This window comes from Chiloscyllium plagiosum, chromosome 17 (genome assembly GCF_004010195.1).
Source record: "Chiloscyllium plagiosum isolate BGI_BamShark_2017 chromosome 17, ASM401019v2, whole genome shotgun sequence".
Lineage (NCBI taxonomy): Eukaryota > Metazoa > Chordata > Chondrichthyes > Orectolobiformes > Hemiscylliidae > Chiloscyllium > Chiloscyllium plagiosum.
The window spans coordinates 54,953,027-54,976,696 of NC_057726.1; the positions used below are offsets into that span (position 1 = coordinate 54,953,027).

The 23,670-nt window shown below is 41.3% G+C and overlaps 1 protein-coding gene across 3 annotated transcripts in view; it reads right to left on the reverse strand.

Moving 5' to 3' along the window:
• Nucleotides 1-497: 497 nt before the first annotated feature.
• Nucleotides 498-23,670, reverse strand: part of LOC122558493 (ADP-ribosylation factor-like 2 binding protein) — a 29,173-nt gene continuing 6,000 nt past the window's right edge. The window contains exons 1-7 of one of the 3 annotated variants that reach the window (XM_043707138.1): nucleotides 19,135-19,182; nucleotides 17,219-17,328; nucleotides 15,663-15,724; nucleotides 12,210-12,316; nucleotides 11,490-11,575; nucleotides 7,736-7,832; nucleotides 498-1,379 (exon numbers count right to left, since the gene is read on the reverse strand). In XM_043707138.1, the coding sequence (XP_043563073.1) occupies nucleotides 1,218-1,379; nucleotides 7,736-7,832; nucleotides 11,490-11,575; nucleotides 12,210-12,316; nucleotides 15,663-15,666 (456 nt within the window). In that variant the 5' untranslated portion in view covers nucleotides 15,667-15,724; nucleotides 17,219-17,328; nucleotides 19,135-19,182 and the 3' untranslated portion in view covers nucleotides 498-1,217. Of the gene's footprint in view, nucleotides 1,380-2,816; nucleotides 2,964-7,500; nucleotides 7,524-7,735; nucleotides 7,833-11,489; nucleotides 11,576-12,209; nucleotides 12,317-15,662; nucleotides 15,725-17,218; nucleotides 17,329-19,134; nucleotides 19,205-23,670 lie in introns of those variants that run through there. The other 2 variants (XM_043707137.1, XM_043707139.1) reach the window with 2 other exon arrangements.

Consider the following 23,670-nt stretch of genomic DNA (forward strand, 5'->3'; position numbering starts at 1 on the left):
CACTGGTTACATGAGCAGGTCAGAGGCTAGTATTACTATAGCAAGTAACTCACCTCTTGACTCCCCAAAGCCTATCCATTAGCCACACATCACAAGTCAGAAGTGTGATGGAATACTCCCCACTTGTTGAGACGGGTGCAAATCCAGCGACACTTCAGAAGCTTGACACCATCCAGCACAGAGCAGTCCACTTGATGAGCATGACGTCCACAAACATCCCCACTCCCTCCAGCATTGATACTCAGTTGCATTGTGTGCTTTGCATAAATTCATTAAAGATCCTCCTTCCACACCCACGAACACTTCATCTAGAAGGACAAAGGCAGCATATACATGGGAACACCACCAACTGCAAGTTCCCCTCAAAGCCACTCACCACCCTGACTTGGAGCCATGTTGCCATCCCTTCACTGTCACTGGGTCAAAATCCTGGAATTCCCTCCCTAATGGCATTGTGGATAATGTGACAATGTGGGTTCAAGAAGGTAGTTCATTATCACCTTCTCAAGGGCAACTAGGGGCAATAAATGATGGCCCAGCCCACAATGCCCACATGCCTCGAATAAATTTTTTAAAATGCTGGCATTGGACAAGATACTGGCATCTTTTTTGTCATAAGAAAGTTGAGTGACTCCATCTTTACTATCCAGACCAAGACTTCACTTTTGTTTGTTGCAAATGCAACTTTTACTTCCTCTCTCTCTGTCTAAGGTCTCAAACTTCCCTTCAAGTGAAGCAATGATTCAAACATACTTCTTTCAATGTCCTGCCTACAACGTAGTCTCCTCTTCACAGGTAAGACCTGTTTTGCAGAGTACATCCATTCAGTCTGCAAGCATAAGCCCCAAATTCCAGTAGCCTATCATTTTAACTGTCCACCTGGCTTACACACACAAATCCCTGTCCTTGACCTACTGTATTGTTCAACGAAGCTCAACATAAGCTCAAGGAACAATGCCTCATCTTTCAATTAGATGCCTCTGGAACCCGTTTCTTTGCCTGTTACGGTTTTGCTTGCAGGCAGTAGTGTAGCCGTTAAAGTACTTTATCTGTTTCTTGCACTATCACCATTGCCTTTGGTCTCTAAGATAGCTCAATTGCTTTACAACTTGTCTTGTTTTTTTCACTCCCTTTTTCCAGCCTACCCTTTGCTCAAAACATCTCCAATTTGTCCAAATTCTGATGAGGTCGTTGACCAGAAAAGTTAAACCAAATCCTCACAGATGCTGCGTGATCCAAGTATTTCCAACAATTTCTCGTCTCTTCAGATTATCAGCATCTGCCATATTCTGCTTTTCAATTATTGCACTTTTGATGTTCTTGGACACAGACACTATTTTCTTGAGGATCGATGAAATCGCCAGGAGACAGATGAGAAGCTGTGAATGAAAGATAATTGGATGTGTAATGCAATCAATTGCATAACGTTATTATTATATGAATGTGGTATGTGGAATTTACATGTTGTAGGTAACTAGGACTTATTATACAAACAGTAACATAAAAAGTCTACTATACAATGCCAATATCTAGTCACACAACAAAACTGATACTTGTCTTACAAAAGTGCATTTCAGCAATCTTTTATTTAAAATACATAGGAATAAAAATATGTACAAATATGAAAAATAAAGTAAGCATGACTTCATAACCCACAGTGAAACAAGAGCTAAATTGATAAATTTACTTTTGTACACATTAGGAAAGCCATAATACTCTGCATTCTTTCAACAAGATCCTTGTTCTTACACTTAACTGTTCAATGTGACAGTACTATAGCTGTTGACTATTTAGTCCAGTTTATGAATGTAAATTCAAAATCTCTAGTTTTGGCCATTCGGCCAATGGAATGAATAGGGTTTAAGTAATAAAAGAACTCAGGTTATTTAAATGTATATTACAAAATTTGCTTTTACAACCAGGTCAAATAAGTTACAGGATACTCTAGTTGAGATAGTGTTGGTGGCAGGTACAACATTATCACAGATATTACTTAACTGCATTACAACCAATGCATTATCCTATGGAATTCTCACCTTTTGTTGAGGAAATACATTCGTCCTATGATAACAGCAACAAACCAAAGCACAAACTGAAGTCACCAACACAGAGGAGATATAAAATCCTGATTCAATCTCACCTATATTTACAGGTTCCCATGTATTAACAGAGGCTGAAGTAGCGTCTCTGACCCAATTACCAGCATATGGGAATGGCCTAACTCAAGAACATGTTTTAATGTTTGAAGGGTTAAAGCACTTAAGTTACCAATGTCAGTTCCGTATGTACTGAATGTGATGAAAAGCAACAGTCACGGACATAGGTTTTTGTATATTTAAATAAAACATCCCATTTTCCACTTTGAGAATTCCTCTAATTTGAAGTTGCCTGAACTGTATCAATGGGGGCAAAAACCAAAAGCTATTAGTGTTTCTGATTTTGGAAACTATATATGTATATACAAGCCTGCAGGTCAAAATGACATGTGAACCGTGCCTCTAATAATAAACTGTCAAGAGTTCTGGAAAAGCATATATGCTAGATGGGTCTTAAAGCTGTCCACATAAAAGGTATTCCTAGAATCTTTGTAAGGTGAATGCTCATTATAGCTTGCATACCTGAAAATAGGGTTAGGATGACTCTATCCTACATTTGAAAATGCTGTTAAAAATAAAATTGCTTAGTATCTAAAAAAACGTTAAAATATTAGAACCGATTCCTTTTATCGTGGTTTTATGATGTACTTGTATAACGCTCCTTAGAGAATTCTGTAACATATCAAAATGTCTTTATCATTGTGCTTGGTATATGCAAGCATACAGGAGTAATGCAGAACTGCAAGCATGTATAATAAACTATTAGAAAGGTTGCATAGAAGGTGAAGACTGAGGTATTGGAGATGACTTTGATAATGAAGTCACGACGAGATCTCCACTAAAGTCAAGGCCACGCCCTTCCTTTTCCTGAAAAGTAAATATAGTTTACATGAAGGAAGATTAACCTATTTTTAAGTCATTAGACAAATATTTAAAAATCATTGTGTGTATTCAAATTGGTGACAAATGAAAATGGAAGTAAATTTAAACATCACGTTTACATTTGACTGTGACTTTTACAATGCAGAAATCATAGCAGAATAATGTTCAACAAAATAAGAAATTAATTAGTCCAATTCCCCTTCCTCTTTAAAATATAGATATATTTCTTTTCCTTCTCAGCTAATCATCACATGGAAAAAAAGTTTCTCTAATAGGTATGACCAATCATCAGTTCTATTTTCCATAACTACATTATTGAGAAGCACTTTACATTGAAGATAATGTTAATCTCAATTGAAAAACCACCACAGCTAGTAAGATCAACAACTATCCTTCATGTACTGTTAAAAGCTATCATATTCATCCACTGCCTTGGGCAGATACAAAGATCCTTTGCCTCTATTTCAAAGGAGAATGGGTGAATTTTCCCTGGCCAACACTTATCCCTCCATCAACATCTCTAAAACAAACTGTCTATCATTATCATGTTGTTAGTGCGAGTTTGCTATGCACAAATTCGCTGACTTGCTTCCTGCAATAGTAATTACACTTCATAAGAATGCCACTGGTTCTAATATTCTCTGGGATGATTTGAGGCTATAAAATGTGCCAAATATAAATGCAACCCTACATTTTGTTAATCTTCATGCTGCTCTCCCAATCTACATAGACATACAACAGTGCAGTTGGAATCTGTATAAATTAGATACTTAATTTCTGGGAGAGTCAGTCGGAGTGGAAGAGAAGGCATGCAGTTCAACAACAGGATTCAGTGGATGCCACCTGAAAAATAGGTAGGAGCTAAGGGTGTGGGAATTTGAACAAAGAATACCACAAAGTACAAGCATAGTTGGTGAGTATCGATGTTTCAGGTAAAAAAGATAAAAAAGTGCAGGGTCTGGTCATTTAAAACTTAAGTTACCAGGACACAGGAAACCACAAGAGCTGGAACATGGCAAAGATGATAGTAATGAGAGGAAGCAAACCTGGGTAAGAGGATTATGGTTAGAGAAATCAAACCAGCCTTGTCACATATGTCATACTACTGCTCACAGCTCAGAAGGTGTTGGCTTTAAGTCGCATTCTGAAGACCTGAGCACATTATTTATGCTGACACTTCCCGGTAAACTCCAGGAGATGCTGTCTTTCAAAATAAACAGAACCCCCTATGTGCCCTCTCAGGCAAGTATATAAGATTTCATGTCAGCATAAAAATGAGAGCAGAGTGTTTTCCCAGCATCCTCGCTGATATTCATCAAATTAGATGATTTGTTGAGAACGGATGATTTGTTTAGAAGGAATGATTTGTTTAGAAGGAATGATTTGTTTAGAAGGAATGATTTGTTTAGAAGGAAAGTTCAAAGGGAAGGCCGTATTTCCTTATTCATGTTTTCAAGGAAATTATTGGAAGCATATGGGTGGTTAGAGGCATAGGGACAGAAGCAAGTTATGGATACCTCACAACTCTAAAGCAAAAAAAAAACTTGCATTCATATAGTGTCTTTCACTTTATCATTGCAAAGCACTAATAGTTTGAAATATAACCACTGTTAAAATCTAAGAAACAAGCTGGCTAATTTGTACACAGCTAAACCCAACCAACAACATTGTGATAATGATAATTTTTTTTGTGATCCAAAATTGAGAAGCGAATATTAGCTACAGAACCAGGGAAAATGCTCCAGCTCATCTTCAGTATTGTAACATGAGAGTGTTTATGCTCACCTTAGAGAACAGGTACAGTTTCAGTTTAATGTCTCACCAAAAAAATGGCAGCTCCCCCATTGCAACAAACCTGTAGTACTGCATTGGAATGTCAACACTGACTTCTGTGCACTTGAGTTCAGTGTTTGACTCAGGCATGAGAGCACTATTAACTAAGGCACAGCTGTCACCCAATGATCTTTATTCTAAAATGGAGGCATTTCCTACATCCTGTAGCCTTAGCAAATACTTTAGCAAAGGTGATATCATACAAACAAAGAGTGAGAGGAAGTTCTTTGGTTTCTCCACATGTGCTATCATTCAGTAAGGTCATGGCTGAACTCACTGTATCCTCAAATTCCTGCCAACTGCTGGTATTCTTTTATCCCCTTGCTTAAAAATAATCCACGAGAGTCCCACAACTACCTGGACATCTACTACAAACCAACCGACTCCCACAACTACCTGGACTACACCTCCTCCCATCCTGCCCCCTGTAAAAACGCCATCCCATTCTCCCAATTCCTTCGTCTCCGCCGCATCTGCTCCCAGGAGGACCAGTTCAAAATACGTACAACACAGATGGCCTCCTTCTTCAAGGACCGCAATTTCCCCCCCGACGTGGTCGACGGTGCCCTCCACCGCATCTCCTCCACTTCCCGCTCCTCCGCCCTTGAGCCCCGCCCCTCCAACCGCCACCAGGACAGAACCCCACTGGTCCTCACCTACCACCCCACCAATCTCCATGTACAGCGCATCATCCGCCGTCACTTCCGCCACCTCCAAACAGACCCCAGCACCAAGGATATATTTCCCTCCCCTCCCCTATCAGCTGTCCGTAGAGACCACTCCCTCCGCGACTCCCTTGTCAGATCCACACCCCCCACCGACCCAACCACCACTCCCGGCACCTTCCCTTGCAACCGCAGGAGGTACAACACTTGCGCCCACACCTCCCCCCTCACTCCTCTCCAAGGCCCAAAAGGAAACTCCCATATCCGCCACAGATTCACCTGCACCTCCACCCACATCATCTACTGCATCCGCTGCAGCCGGTGTGGCCTCCTCTATATTGGGGAGACAGGCCGCCTACTCGCGGAGCGACTCAGAGAGCACCTCTGGGCCACCCGGACGAACCAACCCAACCAACCTGTGGCACAGCATTTCAACTCCCCCTCCCACTCCACCGAGGATATGCAGGTCATTGGACTCATCCACCGCCAAACCACAACAACCCGACGGTCGGAGGAGGAACGTCTTATCTTCCGACTGGGAACCCTCCAACCACAGGGCCTCCTCCCTACCTTTTATCTTCTCCTGCTGAACACTCTCTGCTCATTCCTGAAGAAGGGCCTGTGCCCGAAACGTCGAATCTCCTGTTCCCTGGATGCTGCCTGACCTGCTGTGCTGTTCCAGCAATAAAGTTTCAACTTAAAAATAATCCAGCCAACCCTGCCTTAAAATTATTCACAAACTCTGCATCAGTCATATTTTCAAGGAGTTCTAAAAACTCATGAGCCTCGGAGACAGAACATTCACTCATCTGTTTCGAAAAAATAATTCCTTGTTCTAGATTTGCCCTCAAGAGGAAATATCCTTTCCACATCCACCCCTCAGGATCTTGTATATTTCAGTCAACTTGCCTCCTACTCTTGTGAACTCTAGCAGACACAAGCCAAAACTGCCCAACCTTTTCTCTTACGTCAACCCAGGCACTAGTCTGGTGAACCTTCGCTGAGCTGACCCCAATGCATTTAAAATCCTTTCTTAAGTAAGGAATACCCAGTATTCCAGATGTAATCTCACCAGTTCTCTGTATAACTGAAACACAACATCCCAATTTTGTATTAAATTCCGCTCTGAATAAATTACAACATTCTATTGGCTTCTCTAACTTTTCTATTATTTGCTGTATCTGTATGCTAGCCTTTTGCAATTTATGTATTAGAACTCCCAGATCCTTCTACATCTCAGCACTCTTCCGTCTTTCACCACTGGGTAATATCCTTTATTCTTCCTGCCAAAATGGATGATCTGACACTTTCCCACACTATATTTGCAAGATCTCTGCCTGTACACTTATCTATCTACATCTTTAAGTTGCCTCCTTATGACTGCTTCATTGTTCATCTTCCGACCACCTTTGCGCTACCTGTAAATTTGGCAACTAACTCCTTCATCCAAGTCACTTTTTTCATAAATTGTAAACAGTTGAGACCCCAGCACAAATCCCTGTCAACCTGAAAAAAGATCTATATATGCCTATTGTTCGTTTCTGGTCAGCTAGTCTTCTATCCGTGCCAATATGCTAGCCACTACATTTTTATTTTGCATAATAACCTTTGATGTGGCAACTTAGCAAATGTCTTTTGGAAGTCTATGTTAAGAACAGTCATTGCTCACCTTTATCCATAGCACATTACTTACTCAAAGTACAACAGTAAATTGGTTAATCACAATTTCCCTTTCACAAAACCATAAATGCGGTTTTCCAATATCATTCCACATAAAGGTACAACCTCCAAACCGATGCAACAAAGGACTACATTAAATATAAACATTACAAGGAGAATTTCAAGGAATAACAAAAGTAGAAACTCTCTGCTGTGTCTTGAGGGCACAAAGATCTCAGAGAAAAATCTTCATAATTGGCCAAACGATCCAAGGAAAAATGTTTAGTGAACAAATAAGGCACACCTAGAATCAGGTTGATGCCTGCTGCACTGACCTTTCTGAGGATGCAGGTGTCGACAGAGTGACCTGAGACCCTAGCTTTCATATCTACAAAAGGACAATATCCACATTACCATGATTAGAAAGTGAGCTGAATCTGGACACTTTATGAGATCATTTTTCTCTTTAGCCATGGTCACCAAGATCAATTGAATTGCAGTCCAGGACAGACCACCTTCAATCCTCCTGTACACTGCAGGTCAATGTTTAATGATAGTCTAATTCTATATGAAAAGTACAGCAAGGTATAGTATACATACCATCCTGTAGTCAAGAAACATTTCTTTAAAGGCCAGGAAATCTGTGAAAGTCAGTAACATATCAAATATATCTCCAGATATCTCATCTTTATGCTGCCTGCAACAAAGCAAAATAGCACAATGGTTACTGCTTCTCAAGCCAATAAATATTAAATATTTATAAGGCAAAAGTGAGGACTGCAGATGCTGGAGATTAGTCAAGAGTGTGTTGTTGGAAAAGCACAGCAGGCCAGGCAGCATGCAAGGAGCAGGAGAAGCGACATTTCGGGTAAAACCCCTTCATCAGGGATGAGGCTGGGAGCCGAGTGGGTGGAGAGGTAAACGGGAGAGGCGTGGGGCTGGAAGGTAGCTGAGAGTGTGATAGGTGGATGGAGGTGGGGTTAATAATGGTGATAGGTCAGAGGGCAGGGTGGAGCAGATAGGTGGAAAGGAAGATGGACAGGTCAGACAGGTCACAAGGGCGGTGCCTAGTTGGAAGGTTGGAACTGGGATAAGGTGGGGGATGGAAAATGAGGAAACTGGTGAAATCCACATTGATGCCATTGGATTGGAGGGTCCCGAGGTGGAAGATGAGGTGTTCTTCCTCCAGGCGTCGGGTGGTTACTGTGTGGAGATGGAGGAGGTCCAGGACCTGTATGTCCTTGACAAAATAGGAGGGAGAGTTGAAGTGTTCAGCCACAAGGTGGTGGGGTTGATTGGTGTGGATGTCCCGGAGATGTTCTCTGAAGCTCTCTGCGAGTAGGCGTCCTGTCTCTCCAGTGTAGAGGAGACTGCATCGGGAGCAACAGATACAGTAAATGATATTTGTGGAAGTGCAGGTGAAACTTTGATGGATGTCGAAGACTCCTTTGGGGATTTGGACGGAGGTGAGGGAGGGGGGAGGTGTGGGCACAGGTTTTGCAATTCCTGCGGTGGCAGGGGAAGGTGCGGGGAGAGGAGGGTGGACCTAATGAGGGAGTCGCGGAGGGAACGATCTTTATGGAAAGTGGTGGGGTCCGTTTGTAGGTGTCGGAAATGGCAGAGGATGATGCAATGTTGGTGGGGTGGAAGGTGAGGATCGGGGGTTCTGTCCTTGTTGTGGTTGGAGGGATGGGGTTCGAGGGCGAGGGTGCAGCATGTGGATGAGATGCGCTGGAGGGCATCATCAACCATGTGGGAGGGGAAATTGCAATTTTTAAAGTAGGAAGCCATCTGGTGTGTTCTGTGGGGGAACTGGTCCTCCAGAGAGCAGATGCGGTGGAGGCGGAAAAAGTGGGAATACGGTATAGTGGGAAGAGGTGCAATCCAGGTAGCTTTGGGAGTCGGTGGGCTTGTAAAAAATGTCAGTGTCAAATCGGTCATCATTAATGGAGATGGAGAGGTCCTGGAAGGGGAGGGTGGTGTCTGAGATGGTCCAGGTGAATTTAAGGTCGAGGTGGAATGTGTTGGTCAAGTTGATGAACTGTTCAACCTCCTCGTGGGAGCTCGAGGTGGTGTCGATGCAGTCGTCAATGTAGTGAAGGAAAAGGTGGGGAGTGGTGCCAGTGTAACTACAGATGATGAACTCTTCCATGTAGTCGACAAAGAGACAGGCATAGCTGGGGCCTATGCGGGTGCCCATGACTCCCCCTTTTGTCTATTTATTGTACCGTCCAGAAGTCAATTTTAGGTACAAATTGAATTTCTGAAAGATTCATATTTACTGGAAAATACATAGTGGGGGAGATTTACAAGAGCAATCCAAGCATAGACAATTTTGTTGGGGCATTCACATCAATCAGACTAAGACAGCAGGAAAGTCAGAATCACTGAGGTTTGGGCCTCGACATTTGAATCAGTGAGCGAGCTACAAGCACAATGCTGCAGTGAGTTTGTTTTCTGCAGCAAGAAAAGCAATGGCTTCTGCACAAAATCTGGATAGCCTCACCAGCAGATTCTAAACGTTGGAAATCAGACTCTCCTTTGATCAACATTTAGAATTGGGGGCAATTCATCAGACGACATTTCCTCATTAAAAACAAAGCACTGAATCACTTTGCAAAATAGTATGTAGCAGCTCAGCTCCTGAGTTTACCCTAGGTTGATACCATAAATAATATATATTTTGTCGACAGGACAGAATTTCTGTTTTGAATTCTTCTGATGACCAAATAGAGCAAAAATTAGCACCTTACATAACACAACAAAATTCACAATTAAAATCATATGCTTTCAACAAAGCATTAATGAAATTCTGATCAATTCACCAAAGCAGTTTATAGCTCCATCTTGTGATGACAATTTAAATGTCACATTATTTTTCAGATGAGCTGAATTAATATCATTTGCCAGAAAAGTCACTGAATTTACAGACTGCAGTACTTCACCAACTTAGCAAGGTTCACCGCATCCCACACAAAATGCATTCTGACAGGGTAAAGCACCTGAAACTGCAATTACTTTTTCAATACTGTGCCAGATACCAAAACCTTCTCATACAACCTTTTTTCATAGAATCCCTACAGTATGGAAACAGGCCATTGATCCCAACAAATTCACACCAACCCTCCGAACAGCATCCCACCTGGACTCACCCACCTATCGTATCCCTGTAACCCTGCATTGCCCTGGCTAATCCACCTAACCTACACTTCCCTCGATACTATGGGAAATTTAACATGGCTAATCTACCTAACCTGCACATCTTTGTTCTGTGGGAGGAAACTGGCGCAGCCGAAGGAAATCCACTCAGACACGGGGAGAATGTGCAAACTCCACACGGATAGTCGCGCGAGTCTGGAATTGAATCCGGGTCCCTGGTGCTGTGAGGCAGCAGTGCTAACTATTGAGCCACCGTACTATCCCAAAGGTCCAACGCTTGCTCATTTATCTCCTCCCTCCTCACCATCCATGGCCTCAGACAAACCTTCCTTTTTTGATGAATTCTAAACTGCTCCCGAAATTTAGGCTGCCTTTTCTGGCAATGTTATGTCTGCTGTTTGGATCTAAAACTATCCTTAATTTGTTTTGCATGTCATGGTCAAGACAGCTTTCCTGCTTATTTTTGTGCCAGATGGGATTGATGAATTGCTGTAATTGTTGCACATATTCCATAAATATTAACCACTGCCATCCCTTTTCGTACAATTCCCAAATCTATTATTTACAACTTGAACCTCATACCCTTGGAGTTCTCTTTATTTAGATTCAGTTTTGGATTTATCCCAGAGTTTTGGATTTAACGTCTCCTGCACTCTCTATCTGAATGAACAGTTTTATCATTTTATGATCACTCTTCCCCAATAGATCCAAACAACAAGACTGTTAGTTAATCCTTCCTCATTGCATAATCTCAGTTTTGGATAACATGTTCTCTAGTTGGTTCCTCAATGTTTTTTTCTGAAACAAACCATCTTGTATACACTTCAGAAATTCTTCCTTTAAGGAACTTTAGAACTCTGATATTTGGTGGCCAGTGCCCAATTACTTTGAGTGGAAAACAATGGCTATGACTGAACATGGAAACATTCAGTTTCACTTCTCTAATCCAGCAGCACTTGGCCAGATATAATTCACTCACTCATTCTGAGGCCAATGAATTCAGCACATTCCAGGGCTTGAAGGAGAGATTCTCATTTGTACTGTTCTGCTTTTCATCCAATTAACTTGCCAAGTTATATCGAGAGATCTGAGTTGGAATTTGAGTGAATTAAGTTAACTGAACTAGAAAATGTAGCATAGTTTATAAGAACCAGCATTCCCCTGGATGACTATTTCCCCCAGTTGTTTAACTTACTGTAGTGATGTAATGAATGTAGTCATATTGAAGGCTGGTCTCTTCTCTATCAACTGCTGCTCAATGTACTTCTCTAACAAGTCAATCTGCAGGAAAAGGGTACCGTTAATTGCAACTTGCCAAAGGAAGAAAAACATTAAAGTGATGTGATGGCAGCGTGCCTAAGTATTTAAGAAAAAACATTGGTCCTCAGAATGCTGAGCCTGCACCTCCCTGCAAGAAAACAAACTGAGCAATTCAAGACATGTTCACACAGCAGTGCTTCAACATAACCCCCAAAACAATAAAAAAAAATTCTTTAACACAAATTGACTGGAACTTCATATCTTTTGAAATCAGATCCGGTGAACAGCCTTCATTCACAGGACAATATATGAACATGAAATGGCTCCTTGGTTCTGGAATCCAGAACCCTTCAGAGAACGAGAGCCTCATGTCACGTACCATTACCGATACTCGAGTCTCCTCCTGTTCTAAGGTAATATTTCAGAGTTCTTTCCTCCCATGGAGCTATATAAAAATCCTTTAAAACTTCCAGTTTCTCTTACTTTCCTGTCTTTATAATGGCTTTCACATAAAAATTATACTACCATTAGTACAGAATGTTTCATGTTTATTTGAACATTTCAGGAAACTAGATATAATCTGCTGGTACACATATTTTGAAACTTCTTAGATTGTCAGAGAGATACAAAAAGACATTGAAAGGCAGAAACTCACATATTCTTGGAAAATTGAAGTGTAAATAAGCTTGTTTTCTTCAGTGTTCTCAAATTCTAAGTAGTATTTATCCATAAAGTTTCTCTGTAACTGTTGAAATTCTTCATCTAAAATAAAGGGATTGAAAGATTACATTCTGCAGCATTAAGTGTAAGCTCTGATTGCTAATAGTATTAGATGGCTAATTGCATTACATTGATGCTAAACAAAGATATAGTGATGTAAATATAGATATAATGTATCAGATCTTGCAGCCATGGAGTCAGTCAGTCATTTACGGAACAGCAGGAGGCCATTCCAGAATTAAGTCCAGGTCATCTTTCTATTGCCCTGCTCAATCCTCAAAGTCCTGCAAATGTATGACTTGCATATGCCCATTCAATTTCTTTTTGAAACCATTGAACATCTCTATTTCAGCCTGCCCTTGCAACAGGAATTTCAGATCCTTGTTGCTCGTGTGTAAATAAGTACTTTTTCATATCCCCCACTACCCAAATACTTACATCAGTGTTTCCTAGTCCTTGAGCCATTAGCTAATGGAGACAGTTTATCCTTATCTACTGTATTAAAAAATCTCCTCTCCATCTCTTTTGCTCCAAGGAAAACAACTCCAGCTTCCCCAATTTTACCTTCTCACTAAAAGCTGTCAATCCTAGAATTATTTTGGCAAATCATCTCTGCATCCTCAAAACTTTTCTAAACTTTAGTGACCCAATCAGGACACAATACTGTAGCTGTGGCCTAACCAGACATTTATAAAGGTTCAGCAGAACCTCTCTACTTCTGTTCGCAGTAACTGTTTGCCACCCATCCAATTTTGGTACTAATGGCAAATGTTGAAATTTTATGCTATATTTGAACATCCAAGAAATTTATATACATCAAAACAGCTGTGGTCCTAGGAACTGACGCTTGAGGAGCACCAGTGTTAACAATCCTCCAGTCTGAAAAGTAACCTTTTGGTATGACTTGCTGTTTTCTGTATTAAGCCAATTTTTTGCCTTATTCAAGCTGACTTTAAATTCAATACTGTATTTCATAAGTCAACTTTATTTACCAGTTTCTTTGCCAAATACTTTCAAAAAATCCATCTAAACACCATTCATTGCATTCCCTTTAACATCCTCTCTGTTACTTTCGAGAGAAAAAAAAGATTAGTCAAGCACAATCTGGCTTTTGTAAAATTATGCCTGTTCCCCTTAAATAACTGGAGACTCTCCAAGCTTTTTTAAATGTTTTTCTGATTGTTATTTATAAAATCTTATGTTGAATTAAACAATCTGTATTGTTTGGACCTGCCTTTACACCCTTCAATGAATAAGGATTTCTCACTTGCTTTGCTCTAAGCCTCTAACAACGTTGTCAGACCTACGTGTACATTTCAATTCTTTTTCTCATTTGAGCAAATTTCAGAAAAACAAAGCTTGGCATAACAATTCCAAAGCAATAAGTTGATAATTTAGGTGAGTACTCAATAAACTGCCAGCAAAACATGTCAACCTGTGCAGCTAATTAATGGAACCATTTCAAAAAATCTTTTTGGTTAAAACACCAAGCTAGAAAGAGAAAAACCAGGTCCAAAGATCTGATCCCCACGGAAAGGGGAGGTAATTGTGGCAGAGTTAAGGAGCTGGGTTTAACAAACACTGACCATGCCTCACTGATGATTCATGTACACTGTTAAGCTGGCTTCAGCTGAATTCATAGGAAAGTGATGCTAGGAAGCTGGTTACATTTCAGACAAGTTTCCCTTCCCCTTCAGCCAGCTTTACCAATAGTTTTTTGGAAGGGTTAGCGCCTCACATACTGTTGCATGCATGATTCTTCTCCCACTGCTGTTTGCGGAATCTTTTCCTCCCTCCCTTTCAATAGCTCTCTCCCAGTCATTCAAAGCTCCTCTCACTCCCAGGCTAACATATCCCGTATGGCTGCACACACACTCCCACATTGGCTGGCTGTCTCTCTCCTTCCCACATGTACCCATTCCTTCCTTCTCACCATCTAATACCCACACCATGCTCTCTTCCCTTTATTCACACCTTTGACCTTCCTCTTGACATCCCAACCTTTCCTTCAATCACAGATTCTCCCTCTCTCTCTCTCTGCCTCACACACTCCCTCTCTTACACACCTTCTCCCTTCCTCCCACCCCTCCCTCTCAACCTTGCTCATGATCTCCCTCCCTTAGTCTTGCACAACCCCTTTTCTTATCTCTCATGCTCTCTCCCTCCCTCACATCCTATAGCCTCCTTCTTTCATTCTCCCAGCCTCATGTTTTCTCTCCCTCCCTTGCATGCTCTTCCCCTTCCCATCTCCCGACCCTCCCTTCCCCTCTACCACTCCTTCACTTGCACCTCATCTTTTCAACATTCCTCCACTGCCCAACCCCACTTCCCCCTCCCTTCCTACCTCCACCATCCTCTCTACCTTGTCTCCCCTTCTTCCCTTTGCTCCCTTCTCTCCTACCCTACTCCTCCGCCACCCCTTTACCCTCCTGTTCTGATTCTTCCACCTCAGATGCTACCAGACCTGAGTTTTTCCAGCGCCTTTTGCTTTTACTTCCACTTGTACTTTTTGTATTTGGAACCTCAAAGGCTATACCGATAGAATCCCTTAACGGGCTGCCTATTGGACAATGTGCTCCAGCACCTCCCCTTGTATCTACACAAGATTGTATCATTGTGGCAAGTACTTCCATTGGCAAACTGAGATACAAGAAATGAGAGCAGGCAATGTGGCCACTCTAAGGTAGCCAGCTCTTCCGTTACTTTTGCCTCTCAATTCTCACCCTATCCATGACCTCCACCATGTCTGTTTCTATCAGTGATTCATCAGTCTCTTCTTCCTCAGTAAATAGCAACATTAGTAGTAAAGTGTTCTAGCTTTGCCCTGCGACTTTAAGCATACATCATCCTCTTTATCAATAAGACTCACACAAACTGTTGCTACTTGCTCATAATTTCCATGTCGCCAGAAGAGTTTTTGATTCCCTTTCACACTGGCGGCCATGCTACTCTCAAGTACTCTCTTCACCTGTCTGACTTTCCTTTTTATGTGTTCTTTTGAGAGCTATGTTAGCTGTACTAGCCAGGTACATTTGTGTTAAAAGCAATTCCCTCTAAAACACTAGCCACATGACAGTTGAACTATTAATTTTGTGCTTAGGGAAAGAAGTGGTCTCAAAATTCAACTTTTACCCTGAGTATATATGGCACGTGAACACAGGAAGTAAAGTGAATAACGTTGGTGTGCTATAAACATAAATAACCATGTGGAATATGACGTAATGGCAAAAAAGGAAATGTGGCTTTAAAGGGGTAAAGCACAAAGTGAAAAATCCCTTGATGTTCAGGAGGACAAATAAACAGCTGTGGATCTGCCAGCATCTACAAAATGCGAAAGAGAAGTAAATACTAAAGTTTAAATTAATTTTCTAATATTGTTTTCACCTACCCATAATAATATCTTCTATGTGTCCAATGACTGTATCAAACTCAGCATCAATAGCAGATGAACTGGATAGGAAAACAGATGAAAATAGATATTAACTTTTTTTTAATAAGTCATTCATGACATTAATTAGATTAGATTAGATTCTGTACAGTGTGGAAACAGGCCCTATGGCCAAACAAGTCCACACCGACCCTCCAAGAGTAACCCACCCAGACCCATTTCCCTCTGACGAATGCACCTAACACTATGGGCAATTTAGCATGGCCAATTCACCTGACCTGCACATCTTTGGACTGTGGGAGGAAACCGGAGCACCCGGAGGAAACCCATGCAGACACAGGGAGAACATGCAAACTCCACGCAGACAGTCGCCCGAGGCTGGAATCAAACCTGGAACCCTGGTGCTGTGAGGCAGCAGTGCTAACCACTGAGCCACCATGCCGCCCACAAATTATTAGTTATGATGTTTTCCCAATTGCAAGAAATGGGGAGTGATTCAAACATCTTTATTTTGAGAAAGACATGTGGCCCCTTCCCACACCGAATGGATTCTATGATTAAAAGTTGCATCTGTCAATGTGAAAGACATTTCCTGGCAGTGCCGGATCGCAGTATGAAAGTTGAGATCCTTGAGGCTGTTGATTTATAGAGGCTCCTTTCTGATTCTCATTATATAGCACCCACTGCCAGCATTATTTGAAACTTTTAGTTACACACGTATGTTGACGACACCCAGTTTTGCCTCACTATCATCTCTGTTCAGGATGACTCCCCTGTTGCTGAATTACTAATTGCCTTATTCAGAATGCAATAATAAATGATCAGAAATTGCCTCCAACTAAATATTCTGTATCTTAAGTCATTACCTTCAACCCCTGCTACAAACCCCATTGCTTAGCAACAATCTCTCATCTCTCTCCTTTGCTTCTGTACTCTGCACCTGTTTACAAATAGGATTCAATATTCCTTTTTAACAGCCTTCCCAACATGCCCTTCTACCTTAAAAGCCTTGTTTATATATACCCCGAGGAGTGTCTGTTCTTGGATGCCCTTTAAAAAGTACCATTTTAATTAATCTTTCTGCTAATATACAAATATTTTCCAACAGAGGTTTTAGTGGTTAGGTTTAGAGATTGTTTTACCATTTGATATACATATATGAGATATAACGTAGAATATAGCTTTGATGTGCACTATTTGTCATGACTCTAATTTTCACCAAAATTGTCACATATTGGTATCTATTTAAGAACGAATTTCTCAATAAATTAAGAAACGGTTGAAATAATTCCTTGTTTAAACAAACAATCTACTCAGAAAACAATGTGATCAGACGATAGCCAATAATCCTCAGAAAATATGTGGATGTGTCACAAAGGAATGGCAAGATATAAAACAAACAAAATCATGTTATTCTGGATCAATGGTGCTGGAAGAACACAGCAGTTCAGGCAGCATCCGAGGCTGAAGCTCCTCGATGCTCCCTGAACTGCTGTGCTCTTCCAGCACCATTGATCGAGAATCTGGTTTCCAGCATCTGCAGTCATTGTTTTTACCTTGTTGATTAAAACCATGTTATATTGGTCATCGCCTCTGATAACTGTATTCAACTGGAGGTTTGCTGGAAATGAAAGTGAAGTCCAGGATGTTCCTGTTCATTTCTCTTCTACAGTTTTTCAATAAGTCATTCAGATAATTGCAATGAAGTATGATTAAAATTTTGCTCATTCAAATTTTTGCAGGTTGTCCTGAACATCATAACAAACATCAATTTTCTATTATCAATATTATACACACAAGCTGATAAGGTATTTAAAATGAGATGGTGATCATTTTAAAACCTGAGATGAAGAAAGTTGTTTGAAAGCAGAAGGACACTGATTCTCACCTAATGACCACTACTTAATATCTTCCATATTGGAATAACATGCATCACTGCGCTCTTTTTCACATTTTTAACATGATCGGTTCATATGAAGGAAAGTCTGAATGTATTATTCATGTTAAGTTCCAAAAGACATTCTACTAGAAAATATTTTTAAAAATGATTATTTTTATGCTTGTAAGGTCAAAGGAGAACATCAAGCGATAACATGTTACAACGAGATTTTGTAAACTTGTCATTGAAAAAAATATTTTTGCTGTTTCCTACCTGTTATGAGGTTATTGAAGAATTAAATGAAACTCTTGTTTGTCTGCATTGATGAATTTAAAGTTTGAGTTTCTTTGTTGTATTATTGTTTACCAGTATTTAAAAGATACAACATTGAGGCACCTAATACGAAGTCTTACTCAGTGAACAATACTAAAGTTACTGAGGAGAATGATCAGAGTAAATTATTTATGCATGTATGGAAATATGAATTACTATATAATACTTTGAAATGGATCACAATTCTCAATTGTGCCAGTTCTCAAAATCTTGTCCAACAATCTGCCATTATTTGAATCACATAGTTAGATACGGAGTGATAACCCATAACTGAAATGTGTATGTACAGAAACAAAATCAGAAAAACTCAGCAGATCTGGCAGCAGAGTTAACATCTTGGGTCCAGTGACCCTTCTCCTGCAGGGAGTTTTCCAGCAATTTCTGATTTCCAGCATCTGCAGTTCTTTGGATTTGTTTTGTGTATATGCAGATTGTGACAGGCCGCATCAAATGTCAGTACATGAGCTTTGATGTCACTATTCTCGCAACCATCTGCATGCGTGCACAGACAGCCCCAATGAGGTCACAGGATGTGCTGCTGATGCCACTTGGGAAGTAACTCCATTTTCCGCTGGTTGAGGATGAGAAGAAGTTTGGAGATGAGGCTGAGGGCAAGGTGGAAGCGGAAGCTGAAGCTCACAAGCAGAGCTTTTTCGCTTTGGTGGTATCTGCAGAGTAGGTCTCTGCCACCATCTCACTGCCTGGGCCAGAGGCCCATATGGAGGCGGGAGGATGTAGATGGGACTGCTAGTGCATAATTGGAACCTGGATGAAGAGGCGGTGAGGACGTTGGGCAGCACGTTGGAGTGGGTCAAGTGCAGCAGTCTTGGCCTCTGAATACTGCATCTCAGCTCCAGGAAGGGTCCCTCTCCACGTGCTGCGACAGTGGGATAAACAGAACAAAGTGTCAAGGCTGAGGAGAGCTAGTCTACAGGTATCACCAGAGAAGGGAAGTTCTGCTTCATCAGCCCCAGCCTTCAACTACGAGTCCTGGATTACAAGGACTCTCAGCTGAAATGATTTCCTCAGAATATCCAGAAGGGCAAACTTTGAGACTTTGTTGTTTTCTGTCTGATTTGGACTGAAATAGTCTTCCTTCACAGTGTGTGCACTCTTTGCGTGATCTGAAGGTATGGCATGCAGCATACACACAGTTAGATTAACGCACCAGTGACCACTCTTTATGAAATACTCCAACTGTGTGGCTTACATTTTTGACTGTGAATGTTGGCAGTCACCCTACTACAGAAGCTCACTTACCCAGATGTAGCAAGATTGTCATCCTCTGAATCCTCCATTTCTACCATTCGATCTCCAGTACCGAAAAGAACTGATCGAAACAAAGGTAGAAAAGTAAGCCAATCTCTTATTTTCTATATATAATTACGTTCAATTATTCATTTGTTAATGTGTGAAGGCAGAAATTGAAGTATGGTGGTATAAACCTCACAGGCACCAAGTCCCCTCAGATAAGAAACAAATCAAAAATTGGCAACCATGTCCTGATACATGAGTAGAATGTTGCCCAATTCACTGCATAATGTGGAATGGTGACACACACAGCAGGAAGATTCAATCTTAATTTTGTGTCCAGTCAGCTCATACATTCTGACAGTGCAGAAAAGGCCCTTTGGCCCATCGAGTCTGCACGGACATAACTAATACTAATCCCAATTTCCTACACATGGCCCATACCCTTGAATGTTATTTTGAAGTGGTCATCCAAATATTTTTTTTAAAAAGGCTGTATGATTTCCAGCCACCGCTATCAGGCAGTGCATTCTAGACTCCACCATCCAGTGAATGAAAAAGCTTTTCCCCAAATCCCTGCTGAACTTCCTGCGCCTTACCCTAAAACTATGCCCTTTCCTGATTGACCCCTCAACCAAGGAGAATAGCTGCTCACTATTCATCTTGTCTATACCCCTCGTAACCTAATACATCTCAATCATGTCCCCCCCAGTCTTCCCTGCTCTAAAGAAAACAATCCAAGCCTATCTAGTCTCTCCTTATAGCTCAATTTCTCCAACCCAGACAACATCCTGATAAACCTCCTTTGTACCCACTCTAGTATCACATCCTTCCTGTATTGAGGTGACCAGAACAGCACACAGTACTCTAATTGTGGACTGATTAATGTTCTGTATAACTCCAATACTGCCTCCTTGTCTTATATTCTATGTCACAACTGCTGGAAGCATGTGCCCCATATGCCTTGTTAACTATCCTATTCACATGCTCTGCTGACTTCAGGGATCTGTGAATAATTACGCCAAGATCCCTCCATTCCTCTAAGCTACCCAGTGTCCTGTCATTCATTAAATACTCCCTCATTTTGTTTCTTCTTCCAAAATGCATCACCTCACACTTATCAGGGTTAAATACCATCTGCCACTGCTCTGCCCATCTGACTAACCCATCGGCAATTTCCTGTAACCTACAACCATCTTCTTTGCTATTAACCAATCTACCAATCTTGGTGTCATTTGCAAATTTGCTAAACGTTACCCCCACATTTTCAACTATATCATTTAGGTATAACAAACAATAAGGGTCCCAGTTATGATCTTTGTGGTACACCGACCTCGAGTCACTCAAACAGCCTTCTACCACTACCCCTTGTATCCTATTACTAAGCCAATTTCTGATACATCTTGCTAAGTTTACCTTAGGGCCATGCACTTTAATCTTCTCAATCAGTCTCCCATGTGGGTCTTTGTCAAAAGCTTTGCAAAAATCCATATAAACTACATCAACTGAACTTTCCTCATCCACACACAATCACATTTTCAAAACTTTCCAACAAATTTGTTAGGCACGACCTCCCTCTGACAAAACCATGCTGACTGCACTTAATTAACCCATGCCTTTCCAACTCCTTCAGAATTTTCTTCAATAGTTTCCCTACTCAGACATGAGACTCACCGGCCTCTAATTTCCTCATTCATCTCTAGCACTCTCCTTAAAAGGTGGAACCACTAGAGAGGAATTGAAAGCTTGTGTCAGAGCCTCTGCAATTTCCTATTTCGCCTCCTACAGCAGCCTGGGAAGCAATTCACCCAGGTCAGGGGATTTGTCTGTGTTTAAGCCCAACAGATCTTCCAAGACCTCCCCATTTCCTGTGTCAAACTGTGCATGATCCTTACAGTCTCTTTTCCTGAATTCCATACCTATTTCCTCCCTTTCCTGAGTGAAGACCAAAGAGAAGTATTCATTCAACACACTTCCAATATTCTGCGGCTTCACACATAGGTGGCCCCTTGGTCCTCAGTGGGTCCTACTCTTTCCCTTTAAAATATTTGTAAAATATCTTTGGATTCTCCCTAATCCTGTTTGCAAATCCTTTTTCAAGACCCCTTTTTGGTCTTCAAATTGCTTTAAGTTCCCGTATTCTGCACTTGCTGTATTCCTCTAGTGCCATAGCTGAATTGTTCCTTTTGGACTTGCTAAAAGTCCTTCTCTTCTTCCTTATCCAGTCCTGAATTGTCCATGACATCCAGGATTATCTGAACTTACTGCTTCTACATTTCCATCTAACGTGTACATATTGGACCTGTACTCTTCCCAGCTCTTTTTCAAATGACACCCGACTGCTCTGCTGTAGACCTATCCACAAGGAGCTGTGCCCAGTCTACTGTGGCCGGCCGGATTCCACTTTATTTAAATAAAATCTGCCTTCCCCAATCCTAAGCCAGTTTGCAGGGCATCTTTTTCCTCATCCAGACCAAATTTAAACCATCTGTGTTGTGATCACTATTACTAAAAGGTTGCTCCACTGCAACATCGAACACTTGCCTGGCTTCTTTCACCAGAACCAGATCTAGCACTGTGCCGTACCTTGTTGGGCCTTCCATGTATTGATATTAAAATCTACCCTCGATACATTTCAAGAAATGTGTCCCCTCTAAACACTTAACACCATGACTATCCCAATTTATTTTAGGAAAGTTGAAATGCTCTTGTATAATTACCTGATTTTTACTCTTACACACCTCTGTGAACTACCTACATATTTCACAGATTCAAGAGAGATATACAGCACGGAAACAGACCTTTTGTCCAACTTCTCCATGCTGACCAGATATTCTAAATTCATCTAGTCCCATTTGCCAGCACTTGGCCCATATCCTTCCTATTCATACCCCCATCCAGATACCTTGTAAATGTTGCAATTGTACCTGCCTCCACCACTTCTTCTGGCAGCTCATTCTGAACACACACACACACACACACACCGTGTGTGTGAAGAAGTTGCCCCTTTCGTCTCTTTTAAATCTTTTCCCTCTGTCCCTACAACCTATGCCCTCTAGCTCTAAACTTACCCATCCAGGGAAAAGTCCTTGCCTATTTACCCTATCCATGCCCCATATGATTTTATAAACCTCTATAAGGTCACCCCTCAGCCTCTGACACTCCAGGGAAAACAGCCCCAGCCTATTCAGGCTTTCCCGAGAGCTCAAACCCTCCAACCCTGGCAACATTCCTCTAAATCTTTTCTGAACCCCTTCAAGTTTCACAACATCCTTCCGATAGGATGATAGCCAAGTTGGATACCCGTGAGGTATTTGCTCCTATATTTCCTGTAGACTCTTTGGATGCCTATAATACACTCCCAGTAAAGTAGCTGTCCCCTTAACATTACCAAGTTCTACCCACAAGACCTTGTTTGAGGACCTTTCCAAGATATTATGTCTCCTTATTACGGTAATCAACTCCTTATTTAATAGTGCTATATCACCACACTTTTTACACCCTCTTCTATCTTGTCTAAAGATCCTACACCCCACAATATTGAGATACCAGTCCAGTCTTTCTCTCAGCCAAGCTTCTGTGATGACTACAATATCATACTTCCATATCTTAATCCATGCCATTAACTCATCAGGCTTACCTATTAGACTTGTGGCATTAAAGAGCATCCAGCCTTGCCTCACTCACTTGACACTCAATATAGCTGAACTCATTGTGACTTGCTTCCTTTGCTGTAGCATGATATGTCTCTGTTTCATCAATATTGTGTCACCTCCTCCTGCCAGATGAGTTTAAACTTTTCTCAACAGTACGAGCAAATCTACCTGCAAGGATATTGGTCCCAGTGTGGTTCAGGTGTAGACCATGCCCTTTGTCACAAGTTCCACCTTCCTCAAAAATAGTCCCAGTGATCCACAAATCTAAAACCCTCCTTCTTGCATCAACTCTTGAGCCACGCATTCATCTGTCCTATTTTCCTGTTTCTAAACTTGCTAGCATGTGGCACTGGGAGTAAGCCAGAGATTACAAGCATTGAGGCCTTGCTTTTTAATCAACTGCCTAGCTCCCTGAAACCTTGATGCAAGTCTTCGTTATTCACTTTGGCCACATTATTGGTACCAGCAGCGCTGGTTTTAGAAAAGCAGCAAAGCATGTATATTAGGAGCTTCAATGTGCCATGATGGAAAAGTTCATGCAGACAGGAGGAGCCATACCCAGAAAACTATATAAATGTTGATAATGTGTCAAGACAAATTCCTGTTTGTGGATGGAGTGAATTGGCACAGTTGCGATTGAAAGCAGCGCCAGCTGAAATAACTGCTGAGTGGAATAACAAATATTGTTGCAACACTTGTGAAATACTGGACAGCGTAAATGGCTTCAACAAGCGAGCTACATGTGCATTTGTAAATGAAGATACTACCACCAGCATTAACAAGAACATTTCACCAGACCAAGTCTCTTCATTCTCTGGCTGATAAGATCATAAGACACAGGAGTGGAAGTAAGATCATTTGGCCCATCGAGTCCACTCTGACCTTCAAT